This window comes from Toxoplasma gondii, chromosome X (assembly GCF_000006565.2).
Source record: "Toxoplasma gondii ME49 chromosome X, whole genome shotgun sequence".
NCBI classification, from domain to species: domain Eukaryota; phylum Apicomplexa; class Conoidasida; order Eucoccidiorida; family Sarcocystidae; genus Toxoplasma; species Toxoplasma gondii.
This window is the reverse complement of record NC_031478.1, coordinates 6774878-6793736: the sequence shown is the minus strand read 5'-3', so window position 1 is coordinate 6793736 and position 18859 is coordinate 6774878. Positions and strand designations below refer to the sequence as shown.

Sequence of the window (18859 nt, the reverse complement as noted above, 5' to 3'; positions counted from 1 at the left end):
AGAGCTCAGCAAAACGTGCAAAGTTCCCGGAGTTTCCTGGTTCAGCGGAATACCCGGCCTGCGGCTCGACGGCAACTGATGATGTGACTACTCAAGAAACAGATCGATCATCTTTTATTAACGATTTTCAGCACTCTCCTCGAGAAACACGTGTAAGGCAATCTCGGATCACCTGCTGGTACCAAGCAGAGTGAACTAACGGCGTACAGGATGCTGAAGATGCCCTGATGCTGCAGGAACATTTCCTTCCCACGGAACCCCTCTCAGACTGGCTGGTCGGGGATTGTAGCGATTCAGTTACCCGGACGGATACACTACGAAATAGTGTCGCAAGTCCGCATATTGTTTCAGATCGGCTTGAAGAGCTCGAGCTCTGGACTACCAAGGTACCCCAACAGCAGAGCTGCGGGATGCCCAATTGCTAGAGTACCTTTTGCTTAGAAGTGTGTCGCAGAGGCGGTTCAACCTTACAAGCCTCATGCTACTCATTGCTTGAATGTGGAAAAAAACGAAGTACTCACCATTCTTTGCCTGCTCGTAAGATTGTGACGCTCTCCTTCCATATCACACACCTTCAGCACTATGAATCAGAGTGGTGGATGGACCCTGTGCGCCAACAGCAAAGGCGATATTGGTTATATTTCCTCGTTCTTAGTTCCACACGGGTTTCAGAACAGCTCAGGCTTTCTACAAGCTTATGTACGCACAGTCGCTTTACTGAAAGAGGACTACAGTGGGTCGAGATTCTCCGGTAAAGCTGACGATGCTGTTGTGATTCTGGTAACCGGGAAAAAATGGTGAGCGGAGAGGTCTGCATGATTCATTTTAACAGCAGATGGAATGACAACCTGCTGCTCTTCAGGAGTCTCGTTCGGGCGCTACAGAATCCCTACCGGTACGGGCACGTCTCCACCCGGTGCGAGACAATTTGTTTAGGTGGTTTACACGTGCACAATACAATAGCTTGTCAAACAGAGTGCTGCGACTAGGGAAAACATGACTTGCCGAACGTGAACACATTTGGGAAGACTTGGCGAGAAAGAACGGACAAAACGCCGTGTATCCGCTCAGGTTACCTTTCTCAAGGCTCATTTGAGCCTTCGTGAGCTCGACATCCTTTCACTGTCGGCAGTGTTGGATCGACAGGCCGAGCATTTTCGCTGTAAGCTGTCATCCTTCATAGAAAATCAGTCTCAACTACGTTAGAGCGAAGATCATGTTGGTACTGTCACGCTGCTGCGAAAAGTTGATAGAACTAGTTCTGCCGTGTTCTTGGGACCAACATCACTCATTTCTGACAGACTGTACCTAACTCAAAACCCCTTGCAGAGTTCTCTGCGGTTATGGTTACGAACTCTAGTCCAGGAACGTAATACATTGGTTCCTTTCATACTGTTGCCACACAAGTAAAGTCATGCCGCCTTCCAAAATGAAATATCGACGTTGTAAGGCACAGATGTTTAAGCCAGCATCGTGAGAAGACGGGTTCAGTTAGAGACCAACATCGCTGTCATCAGGTGCAATGCACACAAAGTCTCCACTGTTCCGAAGAACATTTTTCCGTTTTCAAACAACAGACACAACACTAGCGCGTAAAAAGCATCCACAATACGTCATGCGTCATGTGCCGTGCCCTCCATCCTGTGAGTACCAGCAGTGAAGTGTGAAAGCTCACCATTCGCACAAGCAGCTGAACCACGGGACACGGAGCCCTGTTGAAGCTTTCCTCTGCAGAAACGCACTATTGAAACGCCAGTGCGCATGACACAAAGTATGATGCACACTTTGTTTTTTAAAAAACCAAAAACAAGATGATGGTCTCTGCACGCCCCGACTACTCAACGACTGGGTCCCAGTACGTCTAAAAAGCTGGTTTACCACTTACACTGAAAACATTTCACCGGAAAGTTTTGCCTACATGGCAAAAAAGTCGATTCTCCACGCACAACACCAGAGGTCGAAGGTATTAACCCCCTCCTGTATGGATGCTTACGGCATCGAGATTACGTGATTGCGTACCAACAATCCGGGCGTCTACCGCTCAAGACTTCTCTTGAGTGCAGCTTCGATTCAGAGACGATGGCCCTCAGTAAAGAGAAAACTAATTGTTTTTCCACTCCTCTCGTGCCACCTGTTTGGCAAAGTCATCACGATCCTACTGTAAACTTGTGCACAGTACAATGTAGCTAGCAACCGTTGCTTCGACGATCCCTAGACTGGATGCTCACAAGTCGAAAGTCCCTTGCCAACACTTGTGAGCCACAAGATAAATCTCCACAATTCATCTTGTCCCAACAGTATGCCACGTCCTGCGGGATGTCGAGAGGTTCAGGTCACCTTGCTGACATACCAGACGGTAGGAAGGACACCCCTCGTTACACCGGTCACACCTCCTGGTTCCGATGCGCATGTGCCACGATCCCCACAGTCTCTGTCGACCATGTAGGACACTGACTTCCGCTACCACATCCGATAGATGGATGGAGCCACTCACCACACGAACGGCCACGTCGTTCTCAGTTGCAACATCTGGTCCACCACTATCTTTGAAGGCATCTCCCGCCGGCCTTTCCATAAGAATAATTCTACCTCTACGCTTTTGAAACCCTTATTCCCCTCGTCGAAAATGCCACCAAAGAGTGATACTGGACACTGCACCGGCACAGTTCAGCGCCTGTGTCGCTTCCCTTACAGGACAATCACAACTCGAGACTGACACAACCGACGGAAGCTCGTTCTGCGGATAATCATGAACTGGACGCCACTATCGAAGCCTACACCTCGACAGAAACTTTTGACAAAAAGCGTCACGGTGAATGATTGCGAGGTACCCTCCACATTTTGGTTTTGGTATCTCGAATGCGAACAGTCGTGGTCACGACGCCGCCAAGAAGAATCGGCACGAAATCCAAGCAACGCCTACCACAGGTTAACTATCCAGAAGATTTTGCTTTCTGAGCCTTCGAACACTCGTAAAGTGCTTGCGGCTGGCGGGCCAGGATTTCTTCCACGAAGAAAGAGATCATGTACTCTAGCCCTTCGTTGGGAAGATCCAGGTCCGACGACCCGCCGTGAGATCTGGGAAGAACATCCCTGGTTACGTGTTTGTTGGCATTTATAAAAGCATCGAATGATGGATACACCTGGACATCGGTTCCTGCTGGAAACTTATGACGCTTCATTTCCACAATTGTCCGGGCCACACGGTTCTCTGAAATAGCCGCAACCTGCACCCGATGGAAACGCTTGGTGAAGGTATGGTCGCGAATAGATCGAAGAAGGCTTGTCAAGATTCTGTTCTTCTTTGTCCACGCGTTCATCAGCTGGAGGCCACGCAAGTCTACCACCATGTACATCAGCGGTTCCTCGTCGACAGAAACAATGCAGTCCCATACAATTTGCCGTACAAAGTGCAAGTGCTGTTCCATATCCCGTTGCGTCAATCTCTTGTTCGCCTCGAGCACCGAAACGTCAATGTTATTTAGCTGCATGCATGCATGAGAGCACATCGACAAACACACCAAATACGAGCTTCGAAGATTTTGCCGCAGAGTCGTCACGCATGTCACATTCAAAATCTCTCTGAGCGAAAGGCTGAAATCCATTGAGTTCACAAAAGCAACGCTACCCCCGAAACCCTGTTGCATGCTGATTGTCTGTCTTCGATCAAGGAGCATAGTATATTACCAAAACAAAGCTATATGCGTGTGTTCCTCCCTAGACCATGCAGGTCACTTTCCCCCGTTCCAACGATTTCAACGCCGAATTTCCGTTACTCGCCTTTGCCGGATGTCAGGCAGCGATTTCGCTCATTGGGGGCACGGCTGGAAACGGATTTCCAACTTCTCACCGCAGTTGTGGTATACAGTAAAGGCAGCTGTGCGCCACTTCGAAGACCGAGGCAGGCATTAACCCGCGTGGTGCTCAAATGCTACGAGTTCACTTACCCCAAGGAAGTAGATGAGGTCGCCCCTATGCGTGAATGATGCATAGTAGTGAGGGATAATGCGTTTCATCGCGCGAAAATTTTGCACGAATCTCCGGACGTCTGCTACTGTGGTCACGTCCGGCACGCCTTGAGCGCCGTACATACACTGCAGCGAGAACATCCGCTGCCGCTGCACAGGTGCCTCCTCGAATTCCAGGAAGCAGAAAAGGAACAGAATCGGACACAGCCGTCCAATCGTGGTCAGAAGTCCCCTCATTTTGCAACTTCAGGGAATTAACGGAAAGGTCAGTACTACCACCCGTGATACCGCACAGAAAGAGTGTGATGGCGTCTGCGTCTTCGTTCTACGGGAGCTCGGGCGGAAACACTGGATCCACCACAACAGAAGTCGAGGAATCTCCCGTGGTTTTGCCGAAGGCGTGAAGATGATGCTCCATACGACCGTTCTCCGTGACCCCGTGGATGCGTAGGGGAGGCGCCCACGCGCCGCAGTCCAGCACGCGCTCTCCGCGATAACTGTTTCCCCTACTTCCACTTATTCCATCTTCTTTCTTGCTCTACTGTAGAGTTTCGACTTGGGGGAGTGACCGCGAACGACGGGGGGAAACACCTGCGCACCGAGTGTCTCCAGACGTGCGACGCGACTTTGCACGCACTCTGTCGCGCTTTGGTGACCAAATCAAGTCGCCGTGACACGAAAGTAAGAGGAAAAGAGCGAAGACACCCAGAGGAAAAGGCTACAAAGACGAAGAAGACAAGGCCAGGTCTGGAAGGGTTGTTTGGAGCAACGGGAAATCAGTCCGTAGCCGGCGTTCTCTGTGGAAGGACCCAACAGAAGCGAGACCAGAAGCGTATCCGTGTATCCGCCAAAGACCGACGTGGCGGGAACTTTTGATGGCGGACCGAAAAGTGAAGAAATGGAAGCCGAGGACTGCGTTGCGTGCATGGAAATCGCACGCAAACTACAGGCGTGACTCGGAAAGTTTTTTCATCTTACGCGTACCACGAGATGACTGCTTCCACGTTATACATACCAAACAAACGCGCCGGGGCACTGACAGAGCACGACGGCAAGCTCCACTGGTCTTTACCTCCTTCATTCGATCCTCTGTAAGAGGTTTCAACAGACGACAGGGAGAAAATACGCCGCCAGCACAGCAAGAAAATGGAGAAGAGAGAGAAGAACAGAGTGGGGGTTGCACCGGTGTTGTGTCACATAACACATGCATGCGTACACGAAAATGCCTGAATGTACAGAGAACAGTATTTACGTCGACACTTCCGAGAATCTACGTGTGAAGCGTACAGGCGACACGCGACCCTAGTTCAACAGATGAAAACAAGTGCTCACGCACCGGGGATTTTATTGTTTCGTGCCTACTAACATGGGAACGAGCGTTCTCTGGGTGGGGCACGCAAGGACCTAAAAAAGTGAACGGATAACTAGACGCCAGTCGTCCGGGAGTGCACGCTGGAAAGCAAAAAAAAACGAGCGCAACCTCCTTACAAAAACTGACCTGAAACCAATAAAGCCTCGTTCAAAAATGGTGCGGACAAAAAATCGGCGACTCGCCCATGGGCAGAGAGGCGAGAAACCCGTCGGAACTCGGAAATGAGGCTATAGCGCACTATACCGCATCGACTACACGAGGAAGGAAAGATCCGGCGACAGGAATAACATCAAGAACAGGGAGCACAAGACAGGAGACTAGCCGTCTGAAGACTGTCTTTTCCAGGAAGAATCTGCATTTGGTCCGTTTCACGCACGGTCACGTTTTCTCGACTGGAGGGGCAAAACACAGGGTGGAAAATACCCTGTGCAGATTGCCGCCAAGAAAAAACTACCGAAAACGCATGTGGCTGGTTGTGTGCGTCAATCCATTTACGTATTGCGCAGAGCGTCCTCGGATGAACACGGCCCAAGTCTCTTTCGTCAAGGCCAAGAGAGCGTCCACGTAAGACAAGAAAAGTTCCTTCAGTGCATCACAACCGTCGCAGCGACAGGCGCCTCGCACGAGGAGAGGGGCGACACTGTTTCCGGTACCTAGGACGCGACGGCAGGCTCACCGGGCACCACTACAAACACCCCTGGTTGGTGTGGGAAGGAGCAGCAAATGCGAAACAAGTGCCTCCGCCGTTTCCGCGATCTCATGCAAAAGAAGGAGACGTCGTCTTTCAACTCTGGCCAAGTGAGGGAACTTTCACTTTTCTCGGCCGCGAGAACAAATGGGAAAGGTCGCCCACTCGAATTCTTAGCCCAGCCGACTCACCCACCGTTCTTTGTGTGCACATGTCGAGGAACGCGGCCGAGCTGTGTCGTCTCTTCTGGCTCGGATCTGCACTGCTTCCCACTTTACAGCGCGGTAAACGCACTTTTTTTCGCTCAACGACCCCCAAAATTCGGTATTCACTGTACTGAATCCTATTTGTACCATGAGAGTGGCTGGGGCGAACGCGGGAGACTTCACGTCGAAACGACGCTCCTATAGAATATAAGCAATGTGCCCGCAGCTGGAACAGCATCCAAAAACGTCGATGTCTATTATTTCCGTTTCCCCCGTGGGCCGTAAAAAACTCGGAAGAAGCCAAAAGGGTCGCAGCTGCTTCCACCGGGCTGCCGCCTGGCGCAAAAGGGAGAAGAAAAGGTTCGCCTTAGACTAGACTCGGGATGGGGACAAGACGGACGCTGTAGGGACCTAGCTTTCGATCCTCAGCTTATCACGTTCTGTATTGTTCGAAAGGACGTAGATACCCGTGAAACTCAGTCTTCCGCATTTGCCATAGGCTGTCTTTTCTCGTCCTCACTTGCGTAATCTGTCAGTCCCCACAGACCCTTCTTTGTCAGAGGATCCTTTCAAATTTCCAGCGAGAACCTTCGGAACGTCTTGCAGTCGAAGCCGAGTATCGGTTTTTCTGCTCATGTAGGTTGCCACGTTTTTTGCCGCACAAGCGAGTGCAGGCATGCAAAGATAAAAAGAATTGTTTGAATCTCGTTCCTGTGAGGATCGATTCTTGAAGAGTAATGATGCAAACTCGCGCCACGTGAATGTTTGGAGCTTCTTAAGCCTCCCTTCTCTCCCAGTTCCTAAAGAGCTACAGCAGTGGGGGACCCGTCCTCTTCCGAGGCTTGCTGAAAGGTGGTAGGCACAACGCATCGCACAGTGATAACCGTTGTGTTCTGTGTAATTACACTCCCAACATATTGTCTCACCACCTTTCAGCACAGTGCCATCCGGTCTCGCGCGACAGTTGCGGAGTTCCTTGACCCTCTCCTTGAGGTCCTTTGTCCTCGCCTCTCAGTCTACATCTGTGAAATAGCCCATTTCTTGCACCTTTCCTGTATCATCCAGGAGATGCCTGCATGGTCGACGGCCTTGTTGTTCTAAACTGCATCCATATCTGTAGTGCTGTCTGTTTCTTAGAGGCAGGGGCTTCCTCTACTCGCTTGCTACCCTGTCGAGGTTTCCACTAGGGTACTTCGTGGAATGCAGTCTCAGGATTTCCCTAACTGCGCTGAGTTTATCAACACTAAACTGCCTTGCGAGAATCTTCCTTAGAGATGCTCTCATCATTCGTGCTTCGTGCGCAACATTTTGTAACCTTTCCAAGAGTACTCCATCATATCAGCAGAGAGAACTGGGACTCTCTGTGTATGATTAAGCCTCAAATAGTGTCGCAGTAAAATCTGCGTGTGTTTCTTCTTCGGCACTGTGTTTCTTGGAAGAATCCACGAGCACAGTTGATCTCGGTTGATCCGTCCTCTCGCGACCTTTCTTCCCTTCAGTGGACGACAGAAAGGCACCGTAATCCAGGTGTGCGAGACTGCACACAGTCGCTTGATTGACTTCGTGGCAACGCGCAGAGTGGAATCGCACATGTTCCCTGCACTGAGCGCGTTGAAAGTGAAGCGTCTCTTCTTCTCTCGTTTATCCTTAGAACGGGAGCCATTCCCAGAAATATTTCGACAAGAAACCATGTGAGTCGTGTCGTGGGGAACTGACAAGGCAGTATGCCCTGGCCTTTCCCTACTTGCCCATCAGGCAAGGAAGAAGAAGGAGCTGCCTGCACCATGCCTGCCTCTGAATCTCTGCCGTAACGCTGGAGGGCGTCTGCTTCACTTCTTCATTATCAGCGGACACCACGGCAATTTTCCTTATTGTCCCTTACAGGAAAAGCTGCAGCACAGTCTCCGTTCAGTCGCTCACGCACGAAAGCCAAACGGCGTATCACCATTTTTGAACGGTTCTACGCGAGCGGCGCCCCTATGGATTGCCTTGTCTTTTCCACTAGGGACCAATGCGCTCCAGAATTTATGCCACAAACGATGCAGATGCAATCTTTAGAGTAACGTCACTGAATTTCAATGGATCTCCCTTTCTTTCTTGAGACTCGCTTCCCACTGAGGTTCCCACTACACACGATGATCACGGGACCGTTTTCGTTGTTCAGGCGTCGAAGAGGATGCGTATTCAGGTTTCGTCAGGCTGAGAAACATACTGTATGATACCAGGAAGACTATGCGAATGAACCATGTCCCTGGCAAACTGTCAGACGAATGAGGAAAATGCGGTCACTCCGTCTGGCCAACACTTCTCTGCCCGCTGCAACCAAGGGGGATCTAGAGATACCCTGTCCGCTGTTTCCCGAGCCGCACACCGCTTTTGCTCCGGAAAATGAAAGAAAATAGACTGCGGACAGATAAGACGGCCCTGCTTGTGGTTCCAGACAGTAGTTTATAACGATCGTTGCTGCACTGCTGTTTCTGTTTGGCGGCGAAACGCAGCGCGGCAATCGGGACGTTCTGCGGAACTTGACTTGTCTTCAGATGTTCCCCTGCAAGCACACAAGACGTGGAACGTTTTCTGTTCGACCCTCACGTCATAGTGCTGGAGGGCTTCACAGTTTTCTGTGTTGCATCCTTACTCCTGATTTTCTTTTTGTCTCGAGTCGAAGCAAACGATCTCTCGAAGGCGACCCGTGCAGAACAACGGGAATTTTGTGCGTAGAGGTCTAAGGAGTTGTATGTGGGAAAATCGCGTAGTGTTCGATACTAGATACGCTGGTTGCTATTCATCGAAGATCTCTCTTTCAATCGACTACCTTTTTCTTCAGCTTTGAAAACCGTCTAGAAGCCCTCCTCACTTTGTTCGACCGGAAGGGAAAACGCCAAACGGATTTGCCGCAATCAGATTCTGGTGGAAGGAGTTTGCCGTGAGGATCGTTGTGATCACGTTTCGATTCGTGTTCCTGTTCACGCCGTTACTTCCCAAGCCGATTTACCCCGTCGATCCCTTATCGTAGAGGGAACGTGTGAGAAAAGGGATGAGGCGGTCAAGCGTCGATCGAGAATGCGTTTGCGCTCAGCTCTCGCCTTTTCCTTCACCGGAATGAGGCGTGAATAAAGATTCTGTCTTGCCTTCCCGTATTTCATCTCTGTAGAAGGAAGACGTAAGTCGTTGCGTCCTTCAAACACGCTACCATTCCCTATAGCTTGCTCTTCTCCCCTTCCATCCTCTAATTTCCGCGAATCTTTCCGCCCAAAACGGACGTCTGCTCCCTTCTCGTCCTTCTTTTCTAGGTTCGAGGGTGTTCCTTGAGTAGCCGGTGAGGGAAGGAACTACTGGTCACTCCCCCCCGCCACTCGCCTGGCTGTGTCTTGCCCGATTTTTAACTTCTAGTCTCACTGCATCGGCGCCTCAGCTCCTCGTAGATCCTCTTTTTGGCAGTATCGGGGTACGGAGACTGAATCCGGCATTCCACACGTTTTGGATTGAAAATCAGTCTGCCTTTTCATCAAAAAGAGACGCGCTTCCCAGCTTATTCGCTTTCTCGCTGATCACCCCCCCATCATCGTCTTGTGTCTACAGAGGCCGGCTGTGTCCTGGTCAGCCTCATCCGCGAGCGCGCATTGAGATAGGCCTGTGTCTCGATATCCTGTGTTTCAGCCTACGTCACTCGTTTTACATCTCCGACAGTTTCCCGCTCAGATACAGACACAAACATATTACACATGGTCATGCCCGTGCGATATCTCTAGATAGGCGAATTTTCTGATGTCTTTTCGAGTTCTCCGATCCGTGGTTCACAATTCTATCGACAGTACGTCTTCCTGGCGTTGTACGGGAGAGCGCGCGGTGTGCCTTCAACTGTGGGTGCTGCCGTCGATATATGCCGTACATCTCACACCTGAAGAGGCAGTGTTGTTTTTCATATTCCTCCCTGCCTGCAGACACATTCTTCACCGTTTTTCTATGAGCGAGCTTCCTCTTCCGACTGTCACCAATCATCCGCGACTCCCGTGTCCTGTGGCCGCGTGGTGAGTGTAGGCGGCCCACTGTCCTGCCTGAAGTCGACGCACGGAGTTTAGAGTTGTCACCCGGTAGAAATTCTTGCCTTTCGTTATTTTTTGTCAAGCAGAGGCAAATTTTTCGTTCGCAGTCTCCGTTTTCCTGGAGCGCCCAGGATTCGCGGAGAAACAGGTGTCTGGTGTCCCCCATTCCCTTGTCTAGCTGTTCAATCGGGACCGGCGTGTCGTGGTTCGGAGGCGAACGGCGTACACACGAATACACGGGAGTACATTCTACGAGGAAAACGCTCAAGCGTAAGAACTAAACCTCCTATTCCCATTCATTTTTTGACTCTTTCCCTTCCCGATTTGAGAGTTTCCCGTTGGAGGCAAACCATCGTATTCAGCGTGTCTTTTGGCGGGCTATAATAGGGAGTTCAGAGGATTCCGTGTCGCGTACTCACGTCCGTGTCTTTTACCTCTAGACCGGCGCTGCGAATCGAGAGGCGTGTTTAGACAACAGAGTTATTAGAACAAGGCTGTTTGCAGTCACATTTTCCGTGTTTGCAGCAAAAGGTATCCGTGGGAGTGATTGTACCCCGTCTTTTGTTTCGATTACGTCGTTTGAGGCGGCAGAGGAAACACCCTCAAAAGCATCGAACCGGGTACCTGCGCGAGAGGAGGGCAAACCTTTTGTGCGGGTATTGTGTGTTGCCCCCTGCGGTCGTGGGTGTCGATATTTTCTTCCGCGCTCCTGAAAACTTCTGGACGGGTTCCACTTTTCGCTTTTGAATGTGTCTTCGTTTTTTCACACTCCCACAAAGTCACTCTGTTTTTTCCCGTCTCATCGTTTGCGTTCTCGTTCCGCGATAAAGGTAGACATGTCTCGAGCTTAATGCCACACCGGAGAGGCTATCTGGCGCAGACACCACTCGGCGCGGGACCGCCGTTTCCACTCTCGAGGTTCGTGTCTGCTGTTTTCGATGAATCTTTTTCGAGAGACATTTCGATTTTTAGGTGCGCCTGTGGAAACGCCGCCTGCCTTTCTCGAGGCGCTCCTTTTTGCCGCTTCTTTGCGTGTTGCGGGCACTTTTCGTTTTCAACTTCCTCTGTGCGCCCGCCGCACTTTTTGCCCCTGTGCCTCTCAAAAACTGTTCGAAAAGTTTTCCGTGTTTGTTTTTTTTCGCAGAATCCGCTCATGCGCGTGCTTCCGAGAAGTGGCGTGCACGAGCGTCCTGGCTAACATCGGCTTCGACACGGGAGGGGGCGAGTGACCGCACTCGATTTGTTTGAGGTGCATTGTGCATCTCACGGAAATTCCGCGTCGTCGCCCATTCCCACTTGCACCCGAGTTTTTCGTCAAGTGTATCGCCTACTGTTTTTCTTCCATTTCGCTGACACTCCATTTTCCAGGCAAAAACTGTGCTTCCGGAACTTCCTGAACGCAATTCTTCGTCGTCTCGCGCGCGTGCCCGACTCTGCTCAGTATGTGAAGAGCGACAAGCCCCGCCGTTCCTGTACATTTTTATTTTATCGCGTCGACACCCAACTTCCTTTTCTTTCTGTGTCACTGCGTACCAGTCCGCCTTTTCTGAGCACCTCGTCCATACTTTCCCCGGCCCGTTCTGCACGCGGAAGTGGCTCCTTCGCGTCGAAGCGTTCTCACGTTTTTTCGAGTCAGTTTTTCCTCCAGGTGGAAAACCACCGCTCTCGCGAAGACAAAACCTTTCCCCTGGTGCGAAGAATTCCTCCTCAGACCCGTCAAAAAGTGTCGCCGATGTCTGTCTTTTGGGTTCGGAAAAATGTCCTTCCCCAGTAAGCAGCCGCTCTGCGGCGGCGACCCTCTAGCCTCAGCTGTCGTGTCGCAGGCGAAAGACATGTCGCTTCTGGGCCTTCCGTCGTCTAGCATTTCCAACGTGGTGACTCGAGGAAACAGTCTTTCCTTTAGCTCCAGTGCCGACGAGATGGCTTCCTCTGTGAGCGACAAGTGTCGGACCGCGAGTATCGTCTCCGACATTTCCACTGCACCAGCGACTTCACGTGCGCCGTCGCGTATGCCCTCGATTAGCTCGGCTTGCAACGCGACTTTGTCCGGTCTGGTGGCTCCCAAAAGCGACGCTTCTTCTCCAGCGGATTCACATGATGGCGACAAGGCAAAAGACGCAGCCCTTCTAACTGGTCAACTCGGCGAACTTCCAGTCCACAGCGGCGCTCCCTCGAGTGGAGGTGACCTCGTTGGGCAGAGCGACGAGATTCGGCACTGCCAAGAGTTCCCTGCACACGTTTCCCTGGAAAAAACAGAAGCCGAAGTTCCAAGCGACTCCGTCAGCAACGCCTTCAGAAAAACCTGCGGGTCTGCTCCTCCAGGATTCAAAGGGCTGGAGTCGCCGATGAGTTGCCGGGCGTCTTCCCTCTCTACCACCACGCCGGAGTGCTGCGGTCCCGAGGTGGGTTTCGGCACCCAGGACGAAGGTTCTTGCTTCTTCTCCAACGACCCAGTCTGTAGTCAAAGAGCCATTCCTCTCGCGGGAAACGCTGAACCTTTGGTCGGCCTTGTGAAGGAAGCTGCCGCTCGTGGCACGAGCGCCGTTTCCGGAAGTGGTTCAGAGCAGCTGTCTTCGGCCGCAGTACAGACACTTCAGACCGAGGGTGCTGAGAACCTCCCGCAGGTGCATGCCAACAGACGATCGACTTCTGGTGGCTCCGAGGCCGACAGTAGTTTGGAAATGATGCTGATGATGCTCACTCCTCTCGTCGCGCCAGCGTCGAAAGGCGGTGTGCACTCGCGCCAGGAAAGGAGTTCTAGTCCCGAAGTTCGTGAACGCAGTGCCAGCCTGCCCGCTGGCGCCGAAGGCTCTGCCCTGGTCGCGAAGGCTGTCGTGGCTACTCCATTTTCCACGCAGACTCTCGAGACGTCTTCAAGAAGCGCTGAAGTTCAGCCTGAAGGAAGCAACTTTGCCACCCCTCTAAATCGACCGAATTGGTTCCCTGTTTCTATTGCGGACACAAGTGCCAGTGCTGACGGGGACCGTGCGGCGAGTGCACCCGGAAGAGCAGCGGACGGAAACTCCGCAGGTCTCTGTGACTCCAGAAGGACGACGGAAACGTATGTGGTGGACAGCCTGTCGTCGAGCGATTCGAACGAAGAGAGGCACCGCGCAGGAGTCGCGTCGCTCGGACAAGTATCGGGCGGCTCCGCGTCTCTGCTGTTGCCGTCGAACGGACCGCAGGCCGGAACTGTGCCCGCCGAGCTCATGTCTGTACACTCGGAGGTGGCGGACGTGGAGAAGGTGACCGGCCTCAGCCCGCTCCGCCAGGCCCGCGGCGAGTGGACGAGGAAGGAAAGTATGGCGTCCAGTGAGCAATCCGCGGCTGCACCTGCAGGCCAGTGGTCAGATGCTGTGTCCTTACCACAGCAAGCGTCCCTTATTGCGGGACGTTCGAGCGTGTCTTTGTCTGTGGCTGGCTTGACTGCATCCGGCTCTCCCGCCGCCCCGTCGTCTCTGTCCTCGTCGCCCGAGTTACCCGAAGTGGCTTCTCCGCCTTTCTCCAATGCTTCGCTCCGCTCTCCCGGCGCTGCTCTCCCGCCGCCGGTGCCTCCGGACCTCGCCGCTGTTGAGCTGCCGGCTGCACCCGTCTCTGACGCGCTGTTTGAGGAGGCCGCGTCTGCGGAGACGAGAGGTTCAGTCGCGATTCCCCACCAACTCCTGGTCGACCTGCAGCTGCTGCTTCTGCTACTTTTCGAGCACGCCTGTCAGCTCCTGCCCCCTCTGAAGCGCCAAGACGAAGGCCAATTCTACGCGTGGCATGTCCAGCGTCTGGCGGCGAAGGCTCAGGCGACTCTCTTCCACTACGCGGACCTCATGGCTCCGCTGTGCACGTCGAGTTTGTTTTCTCAATGCCACAAAAAAGCTGAGGGGCCCTCTGCTGCGTCCGCGTCGGACGCCGCAGACTCCGCGCAACAGGCCCCCATGCAGACCGAGGACGACGGAGGCTTCCCGCACGAGACCGCCGCTGCAGCGCTGGAGGTTCTAGAGCTCTGCGCCCAAGGTCGGGGAAACGAGAAGAGCGCCGGGTGGTCTCTTCTCGCACTTCTGCTTCTGCAGGGTTTGCCGCCGAACGCGTCGATCTTCCTCTCGGTCAGCAAGTGCCCCGTCGGGCGCTTTCTGAAAGTGGTAGGCTCTCTGGAACGGGCGTACAGCCTCTACAAAATGGTTCAAGGCAACGGCGGGGAGCGACGGGTGTCTACCGGCGGTGAACAGGTTGTCTCGGGGGGCGACTCGTTCCTCGGACCTCTGGCCGGCCTCGACAGCGACGGGGTTTTCCAGGCGGGAGGCGCAGGCGCACTGAGTACGAAGGCCGCTTCGGCCTGTAGCTCGCGACTTGTGTCCGCGCAGGGATTATCCGGAGGCAAACAGAATGACCCGCATGAGCCAAGTCACGCGACCCTCTCGCCATCGAGTGGGTCCGTCTCTGGACAGAGATTCGGCGTCTCGGAAGCCGCCTCCCTCACGGGTGTATCTCCTTTCGATCTCGAGGAGGGTGCGCTCCTCTCCTCGCAAAGGCGGACCGGAAACGGCGAATCCGCGGCAGATTCCGCAGTGACCCAGAACGCAGCCAGGACGTATTTCTCTCCGCAGCGGGTGAAACCTGAGAAAAAGGTGGAAGCTCAGACGGAAGGCGACGCGGCACCAGCCGTCACCTTCGACCAGGGGCCTCGCGGGGCGCCAACCGAAAGAGAGACAGGAGCAGCTGGCGGAGAGGAAGCTCTCGCGACTCTCTTGGAGCGACAGCCTCTTCTGCAGTCGGATTTCGCTTCGGAGCTCTTCCCAGGGGCCGTGGCCGTGAAAGGTGCAAATCACAAAGAGGACTTTTACTCGAACGCGTCTTCGTGGCAAGCGGCGCTGGCGTCAGCCTTCTCCTCGCCGCTGTGCCACCAAGATAGCGCGAACCAGCTCGCGAGGAGTGGCTTTCCTCTGCCGCCCGCTGATGCGTGCGCTCCGGGGTGCGGAGTGGCGGAATCGACTGGTGCCGACCGCTGCTGTCGAGATCCTGCACAGACTCAAGAGTTAGCAGGGAGTTGCCTGCCGCTCTTCGGCCACTCGCGCGGGAGCAAGCGGGGCCAGAAAGATCTGAGTGTGCCTGCAGACGCTGTCCACTTTGGGACTGCGCCGCCGGCGCTCGTGCAGCCCGCGAAGAAGGGCGCCTTGGGCTCCGGCTCTGGGTCGCGCAAGAGTCAGAAGAAACTGGGCTCGGCGAGTACCGGCTCAGCTGCGTCTCCCGCCTCGTCGCTGCAGGGGACCCAGGAGGGGCGTTCGTGCGCCGGTGGGGTTAACGCAGGAGTCTATTCTTTCGACAGCTCTCTCTCAGACGTGTCCTCTCGTCTTTCCCCTTGTGGTGACTTGTACCTCTCTGCGAGTGTGAACAAGCGGCGGCACCCGAGCGTCCAGGCGGAGATTCTGAAGAACTGTTGCACCGAGACTTTGGCTGAACGTGGGACGCGCCTGCTGGATGAAGTGTTGCAGAAGCTCCAGAACGGCGGACTTCAGGCTTCGCAGCCCTCGGGGTCCGCGAAGGAGGAGCGAGTGGCTGTCTCTGGTGGGGACGGCGATCGCCACATGAGCGAAAGCAGTCGATCCAGCAGCCAGGACGACGAAACCAACGCGAGCAGTCGCAGGAGCCGCAGAAGCGCGAGCGATCTGGCGCCCTTGGCTGCATGCGTGCAGACCCGAGGGAGTGACATCTTCAGCGGCGACGGAACAGGCTGGTGGGGCTCCGAGAGCGCGCTTCGCGAGCCTCCCGCCAAGTGCCGAAGGACCGTCGGGAGCGCGCGTGCGGCTGCGGATACGCCAGGCAACGCGGTCAATGGAAGCTGCGAAGAACAGCTCTTGACGCTCCTGCGAAATGCAACTCCCACCTGTACCAAGGGCGACTTGTCGCTCGGGCTCGGCGTCCTGTCTCCAGGGAAGGGCGAGTTCTTGGCGAGTGCGTCTGACGACAGCAGACTCGGCGGCGCTTCTGCGGTGTCCGAGTTGATAAAAAAGACGGCATTGGGAAGCAAGGCTGGCGGAGACTTGGAGTTTCAGCAATCCACCGTAGCAAAGGCGCAGGGAGCAACTCGCTTGGAGTGCAAGAAGGCTGGACAGTTCGCAGGGCCCCTCGCCGGAGAGCAACGGGTGCTTTTGGCTCTGAACCAGGCGGGCGGTGCCTCGAAGGCCTTCGCGCCTGAGAGCCTGGAAGCTGCTGCGACCGCCGGGGAGGGAAGAAAGAAGAGGGGAGCAGCTTCGAATTCGGCGGGTCCTGCGCATGCAGCACCCAACGGAAAAGCCGGCACCCAGCTCCCGGGCCTGCTGCTCGATCGCGGCGCATCCGGCGCGTTCGGTAATTCCGCTGGAGCAATCAAGTCCGAAAACGGACGAACAACAAACAGGTTACCTGTGGGCGCTAGAGTCGAAGCTGCAAGCAACACAGCCGCCGCCATCGCAGCTGCAGGACAAGATGAAACCATGCGCGGGGTGTTCTTCAACCGCTCTCTCAATCGCTGGGTCTGCACCTGGTCACGAAACGGCAAGGAGTATCAGCGCAGCTGGTCAGCTGGTAAGCCATTTAAGCCAGTCGCACGCGGTGCTCTAGACCCGAACCGTCTTCTATGCGGAGACTTGAGGGGGAAATAAGTAGAAACAAGCTGAGCGTACCCTCGCCAGTAGTGAGTTGGGCGTTGGAGGCCCCGCTATCGAGGAAAGAGAAGACACGGATGTTGTTACCACGCAGCTGGGGTTGTGTAAATGAAGAACTCGATGGTCTTTATGCATTCCCAATTAGGGTCTGTCGCATTTTCTGAGGCTCTTGTTCGCAGCTCAGCTCTGTATTTGTATCGTGTCTTGCGTGTGTGTCGTTCCGTTTCAGGCAAGTACGGCTACGAGGCAGCACGGCAGCTTGCTCGCCAGTGCAGACTTGAGAAGTTGTTGAGTGGCGAGGCGCATACGCTTCAAAAGGGGATGGCGGCAGTTTTCAAGGCTCCCGTCGGAGCTGCTGCGTTCCCTGCGAGTGGCCTGGTGGTTTCAGGCCCTCAGTCTCCGCCGAAGGAGACTGGGCGCCAAACCCCGCAGCCAGCCAAGTTCCCAGACAGCGCCTCTCAGGCGGCGCCAACCGAGCGCGTCGAAGGTCGGCCCCACCTGCAGCGGCTGCCGCAAGAGAGCGTGCAGGAAAAGGAGCTGAGTGGCTCCGGAGGCGCGGAGCGGGGAAGCGCGACTGTCGAGACTTTCGAGAGCAGTCCAGAGCAGAGCGCGAGTCAAAACAGCGATGTTCTCTCGCTGGACCGCTGCTGTCGACTGCTTCTCGAGCAAGAGCTGGCAGTGGCGCTCGGCGATGTCCATGCGCTTTGCGCAGAAGCCAGTGTGGCGAAGGGGAACGAAGAGCGGAAGGTCAAGAAAGTCCGCGATCGGGGCGACGAGGGCCTTCTTTCGCTGATGGCCATGCAGCCTGAGGGGGGGATTGTCGCCAGGAAGAACAGTCCAGGGAAGAAGTCTGCACCGACCGCGGCGGCGGGCGGCAACCGCGACTTTGGGCAAATGGTCATGCTCATGAACGCATGCGTCGAGCGCGATCACCCGTGCTTCGAGGTGTCGAGTGGAAGCAGCAGCAGCAACAGCTTTCCAGCTGGTGGAGCCGGAGACTTCACCTTTGCGGGGAACTCTGGGACGCAGGCTGAGCAAGTCTGCTTTCACGACTTGACCTAGAAAAGAAGTTTCGCAATTTTTCGCGAATGCAGGGATCTACAACCAAGTGCCGGGGAATGCCGAACGTTAGTTCTCGTTTTCGGAAATTCGCTGGACCGAAATGGAGCTGGAAAGCAGACCAGGTCGTGTTGCGACGTTTTCGATTGGATACTTTTGTGTCGGAAGCAGAAGAATCCAAATAGACACCACCTGTGTCGCCGACTTACAAACCGTCCACCTCGTTGATTTCTGAGGCGCGCTGGGCTGCGAAGGACGCCACTGTGTGACATGGCGCGTACCCGTTTTCTCGTTCCGACCAAAGATCTCACTGTGCCGTTTCGCGTTCAGAGCTCTCCGTACAGTCATGTTTGCCAGTGAAACGCATGTCCACAGTTTCGAACGACGGGGTCGGGAGCGGCACGATGCGCTTTCGCCGTTTCCTCGCTATACTGTGCAATTGTGGAAGGTCTCCAAGGGTGGGGAACTGATGTGTCTTGCCTCTCTGACTCCTAGGGAGAATGGGCCATCGGGAAATTGGGGAGCGAGAATCACGCGTAGATCTTCAAGTTTTATGTGCCTATGCCACCACGTACAACTCCGGTATAGGGGGATGCATGCCGAAAGTTCTTCTGCATGAAGGTGGGTGAGCGTGCTCGTTACCCGCTGAGTAGCGGGGTCTTCTGTGTACCTCTCTTATCGTGAGCACTTCGCAACTCCAGTTCGATACTCCGCAAGGTTTCCTTGATGCCGTGTGTCGACCTTGACGTTTCCTTCAAGAGTTTTCGTGCGTCTGTCCGGTAATGTGTGTTCAACGCCCCCACCCGAAACTCTGGTGTGCCCCTCCGGGGCGTACACTAAATCGCAAGTCGCTTCTTAACAGGATTCATTTCAATATATGTCGCGTCA

General features: G+C 54.4%; 3 protein-coding genes across 3 annotated transcripts; 2 read left to right on the top strand and 1 right to left on the bottom strand.

The window, feature by feature from the left end:
* Positions 1-227: 227 nt before the first annotated feature.
* Positions 228-1406, top strand: TGME49_215165 (hypothetical protein; the record flags this gene model as incomplete). Its single annotated transcript, XM_018779678.1, has 5 exons — positions 228-386; positions 442-537; positions 592-797; positions 863-916; positions 976-1406. 5 exons carry the CDS (start codon positions 228-230, stop codon positions 998-1000), a joined length of 540 nt encoding a protein of 179 aa, XP_018635705.1. The 3' UTR covers positions 1001-1406.
* TGME49_215160 (hypothetical protein) lies at positions 662-9766 on the bottom strand. Its single transcript, XM_002370794.2, has 2 exons — positions 3948-9766; positions 662-3485 (listed from the first exon to the last, which is right to left on the bottom strand). The coding sequence occupies exons 1-2, from the start codon at positions 4203-4205 to the stop codon at positions 2934-2936; spliced, it is 810 nt and encodes a 269-aa protein (XP_002370835.2). The 5' UTR covers positions 4206-9766; the 3' UTR covers positions 662-2933.
* Positions 9767-9845: 79 nt separating this feature from the next.
* Positions 9846-18858, top strand: AP2X9 (AP2 domain transcription factor AP2X-9). Its single transcript, XM_018779677.1, has 3 exons — positions 9846-10550; positions 11425-16832; positions 17142-18858. The coding sequence occupies exons 2-3, from the start codon at positions 12038-12040 to the stop codon at positions 17972-17974; spliced, it is 5628 nt and encodes a 1875-aa protein (XP_018635706.1). The 5' UTR covers positions 9846-10550; positions 11425-12037; the 3' UTR covers positions 17975-18858.
* The last annotated feature ends 1 nt before the right edge of the window (position 18859 follows it).

Coding starts and splice junctions, on each gene's coding strand:
- TGME49_215160 (XM_002370794.2), bottom strand. CDS start 4,205: ATGAGGGGACTTCTGACCACGATTGGACGGCTGTGTCCGATTCTGTTC. Junction 3,486..3,947: donor ACCTCATCTACTTCCTTGGG/GTAAGTGAACTC, acceptor GCATGCATGCAG/CTAAATAACATTGACGTTTC.
- AP2X9 (XM_018779677.1), top strand. CDS start 12,038: ATGTCCTTCCCCAGTAAGCAGCCGCTCTGCGGCGGCGACCCTCTAGCC. Junction 16,833..17,141: donor TCAGCGCAGCTGGTCAGCTG/GTAAGCCATTTA, acceptor GTTCCGTTTCAG/GCAAGTACGGCTACGAGGCA.